Below are 4,716 nucleotides of genomic sequence, written 5' to 3' on the forward strand. Positions count from 1 at the left end.
CAGGAATACTATGAAGTCTCTTCTATCGAAAAAGTATGCACAATTGCGCTATAAAAGGACCAAATTTGAGTCCAAACTTTCCCTAATGAGTGTCTCACGCAGAGGCCCTTGGAGACCTTCCATCATATGGATCTTTACAAAGATGATCTAAGTAGAAGACTATAGCATCGTTTTGCTGCAAGTCTACTTCTCTTTTGGGAGCAGCTCCGGAGTGTCCTGGAGCAGTATTAGTCCACTTGAACGGAGCAGTGCTTGAGATGGTCCCTTGTTTGGAACCCCATGCTCAGCACTCATAAAGGCCACTTGGTTGGTAGTAGGCCTCATGTTTCTTGGGGTTCCATGGAAGAGGGTCCTCATGTTTGCTAGAGGAGATACAGAACATCCAGTTGCAAGGCATGAGAGGGGTGCGCAACATGTTTCATGACACCACAGAGGCTTTATCAGCTGAGTAGATCACTCCTCTAGAGATAGAAGCTCCGAGATGGATGGGGGCCTTCACACGAGTAGAGTTCCTTGTTGCAATTCGCGCTTGTGTACTCTCTACGTTCTTCAAGATCCAGGGCGAGGGTCGACAACATGGAGTCTCAGTAGAGGCTCCACAGGTTTTAGAGTGATGTTTAGAGGATACGAGTAGTGGGCATCTGTGGGAGGACTTGTGTCATAGATCCTAACCCACCAACACTTGAGACAGGCCATTGGAGGTTGTGGGCTTGGGATAGTTGTCCTTTGGCTCAAGTGCAATGGGATCCCAGAGAGTGGTTCTGGAGAGACCCTTTCTCTTCAACCGACCACCCAGGGATCCCTTTCTTTTAGTACACTGTTCGATTGGGGCATCATATATTGGTAGCACAGAGAGAGGCTCGTTCTGCTACAACACTTCATTGGCAGGAGGAGGGTCTCATAGCTAAGTTCTTGTCAACCTTTTGGGTGAGGTTGTGGGACTCCACTCAGCTGCAGCGAGTCACTTTGTTCTAGTGGCTAGTTGCACACAGAGCTAGAGCAGTGGGGAGCTGGCTAGTACATAGTGGCCTTTCGATAGTATGGGCAACTTGTGACCCTCCTTTGGAGAATCAACGTCACTATCTGTGGGACTGCTCTATGACACAACAGGTTTGTCTTTGGGTCCTTCGGCTGATGCCAGCTCTTTCCACAGTGCGACAATACACTTGGGGGACAATTGCTTGGTCCACCCTCACGGACCCTGCACTACAACTTGAGCTATATTCCTCCATCAAGATGATAATGATATAGGGGGGCATTTTTTCCCTCACTAGGAGGTTTTTTCCCCATGCATTGTATATACACCCATCACTCTAGGGCTATCTTATCTTTCCATTGCACACTATGTAATACACTCTTTGTTGTGTGCCTTGAGCTTTCTTCATCTTCTACAAGTTGTGTGTGTTTTCTTGAAACCCTATTTCCAACAGAAGGCCCTTGGGAGAGTAGGCGAAGGCATGGGGAGTCTTGGAGCTCTCTGTGTGAGGAAGCTGCCCGTGTGATAGAGGTTTGTGGGACCCAACAACCAAGTGTAAGTTGCATTTGATTTTGGCCACATCCTTTCGAGGCAAAGGAAAAACGACGGGAGCTTGAGGTCACTGGTGGAACTCAGCCCAACGGACCCAATTTGCTTATCAATTGGATTTGAGCATTTTTCATGTCCGCTTACCTTTCCCACTTTGGAGCCTCCTTTTCACACGAAAAAAAGTTACTCTACCAGGACTTGAACTCTCCCAAAAACTTGGAAGGTGATTAGGTTGTGCTAAACACCTTAGATTCTAGAGATTTAAGGGTTTAAATGAAAGCACATGCAGAGGCCTTTGAGCCAAGGAGTCAATCACAAGATGAATTTTTTTTATTATGAGCAAACTATTTCCTTGAAAGTGAGCTTAATAATGCGGCTATATAATGAATTTTCCTAAAAGTGAGCTTAGTTATGCGACTAAGATAGCTATTATCCCTAATCGAGCCTACCTAATATAGAGGGTAGTGGGTTTACCATGGACATGCCCACACATAGCTATATTAGAACTCAATTAGTGAGAGGTGCAATTGACTAGGACAAAAACCTATGGATCTTAACGACTATTAAGAAAAGTTAATCACCCCAATGGCTCTGATACCAATTGTGGAGTTTAGGGAGGGTAGATTAGAGAACCATTCATGGTACTGGCATGGAAAAGTAACACTTGAATACACAATGAGAATAGAGATCGTGTAAGCATCTCATCTGGCATCATATATGATATCACATAGAGGGCCCCCTTTAGGATTGAAATTTCTCTCTATACATAAGTTCCCAGCGCACTCACTACTGAAAGTCATGGTAAAAAACACCTCCATTTCAAAAGCTTCGATGATCCCATCAATGAAGGAAAACGAGAGCAAGAAGCATCCCTTTTAGGAATGAAATCTATGCCCACCTGCTTAAGAACATTCATATTGATAGTTACCACAAGAACACTTCCCACTATTAAAAATGTGAAGGCGGTTTGCATCATTGACCATTATTTTACGCTTCTCTATTTTTTATAAGAGTGATATAGCAGCATGGCAATCCCCACATACCTGCATGTTCTTCGTGATGCGAACATCTTTCCCTTGTTGTGTATTGATGATTGCACAAGCAATGGCCAACTTCTCGCTATGCTGAGATAGCAAAACGTTTTCGAAATCAGTAGAAGGGTTTTGTGAGACCCTATGCAGACAAGGGCAGTATACTTGTTGGGACAATTTAAATTGAAAATTTTGCAACTTTGCAGAGATTTGTCTGCTTTGTGGATGCTTGGTATCCCCACTATCAAATTTATGAATGTTTCCATTCGCATCAACCCAGCAGCTACATCCTGGCTGCTTCCCAGCGGCATGTTTTATTCTCATGCGTTCGACATTTTCTGCCTCCTCTTGCATGCCAGCAGCTGCATAAATATCACTCATTAAGACATATGGTGCCGCATCACATTGGTCTAGCTGTACTGCACACTCAAAGGCGAACCTTCCAAGCTTCACATTTCCCCATTTTCGACAAGCACCTAGAAGAGCAGACCAAACTGGAGGATGGTCAGATGATGGCATCATCCTAATTACTCTCATAGCTTTGTCAAAAAGCCTTGCACGCCCAAAAAGATCAACCATGCAAGTGTAGTGTTCATTGTTTGGTGCAATCCCGTATTTGATCCTCATGTTATCAAAATACATTTGCCCCTCATCGATCATACTTGAGTGACTACATGCATTGAGCACATTGACGAAAGTAATTCCATCTGGAGAGATGCCCTCCTGTTGCATGCATTGAAAACAGTCCAGAGCTTCCTTGGCCAACCCTTGCTGGGCATATCCTCCTATAAGCGCAGTCCAAGACATTACACCTGGAGAGAAGCCCTCACTTCGCATCCGATGAAAACAGCCCAAAGCTTGGTGGCCCTGTCCTAATCGAGCATATCCTGCAATCAATGCAGTCCAAGAGACAGCATCCCTGATGGGAAGTGCGTCAAAGACTTCTTGCGCTTTCAGAAGTACACCACACTTGGCATACATGTCGACCAAGGCATTCCCAACCACGACATCTTTCTTCAACAGCTCCTGACAAACAATGACATCGTGAATTTGTTTGCCCATGCCAACATCCTGCATAATGCCGCATGCCTTCAAAACACAAGCATAGGTGAATGCGTTTGGGGAGAAGCCCTGGCTCTGCATCTGCTGAAAACAGCCCAAAGCTTCCTGGCCGTGCCCCTGTTGGGCATATCCTGCAATCAATGCAGTCCAAGAGACAGCATTCCGCATTGCAAGTGCATCAAAAACTTGCTGTGCTTTCAAAATTGCACCACATTTGGCATACATGTCAACCAAAGCTCCTCCCAGCACGACATCTCTCTTCAAAAGCCCTTGACTAACAATGTCATTGTGAATTTGTTGTCCCATGCCAACATCTCGCATGATGCCACATGCCTTCAAAACGCAAGAATACGTGACTGCATCTGGAGAGAGGCCCTCGCTTCGCATTCGATGAAAACAGCTCAAAGCTTCCTGGCCCTGCCCATGCTGGACGTACCCTGCCATAAGTGCAGTCCAAGAGATGACATCGCGGACAGGAAGCTCATCAGTGACTTGTTGTGCTTTGTCAAGCGCACCACACTTGGCATACATAGTGACCAACGCATTTCCTAAGGATATATCCTTCTCCAGTAAACCAGTAGCGCGAATATCAGCATGTATCCTGCTGCCTTGGTACACATCCTTCTTCTTAGCACAGGCTTTCAATGAACTCATAAAAGAAAGTCTCATTACATTTGAAGTATGCAGCTAATTCAACCCACAGAGGATCATCAACCTCCATATGCATACGCGATAACCTATGCATACGCCTGCTGTTCCTCTCTCGAGTCTCGACCTCAATCTCTCTCTCCCTCTCTCGACAAAATTCGCCTTGGCAACTTAGAGCCGAGTCCCACTATGCTTTAGTGACACTGGTTAGACTCCCTTTTGCATCCGGCGGAGTGGGCGGCAAAAAGGCTATCAAAGTAATAGAAGCTCATTAGTGTCGTCTACACATATAACAGAGTTACTTTTGAGCCACCAGTGACCTCTCTCTCTCTCTCTCTCTCTCTCTCTCTCTCTCTCTCTCTCTCTCTTTGCGGTGGGCTTGAAAAGTTGGCCATTTGCAAAGCGGGAGATCTTCAAGGTATCAAGCGGGGGGAGATGATCGATTGGATA

General features: G+C 45.5%; 1 protein-coding gene across 1 annotated transcript; it reads right to left on the reverse strand.

The window, feature by feature from the left end:
* Positions 1-2,072: 2,072 nt before the first annotated feature.
* Positions 2,073-4,485, reverse strand: LOC147430476 (putative pentatricopeptide repeat-containing protein At3g13770, mitochondrial). Its single transcript, XM_086493107.1, has one exon. It carries the CDS (start codon positions 4,285-4,287, stop codon positions 2,530-2,532), a length of 1,758 nt encoding a protein of 585 aa, XP_086349233.1. The 5' UTR covers positions 4,288-4,485; the 3' UTR covers positions 2,073-2,529.
* Between the last annotated feature and the right edge of the window lie 231 nt (positions 4,486-4,716).

This window comes from Adiantum capillus-veneris, chromosome 21 (assembly GCF_014529385.1).
Source record: "Adiantum capillus-veneris isolate H3 chromosome 21, ASM1452938v2, whole genome shotgun sequence".
NCBI classification, from domain to species: domain Eukaryota; kingdom Viridiplantae; phylum Streptophyta; class Polypodiopsida; order Polypodiales; family Pteridaceae; genus Adiantum; species Adiantum capillus-veneris.

Excerpts from the sequence above, each read along its gene's own strand:
- LOC147430476 (XM_086493107.1), bottom strand. The coding sequence starts at position 4,287 with ATGAGACTTTCTTTTATGAGTTCATTGAAAGCCTGTGCTAAGAAGAAG.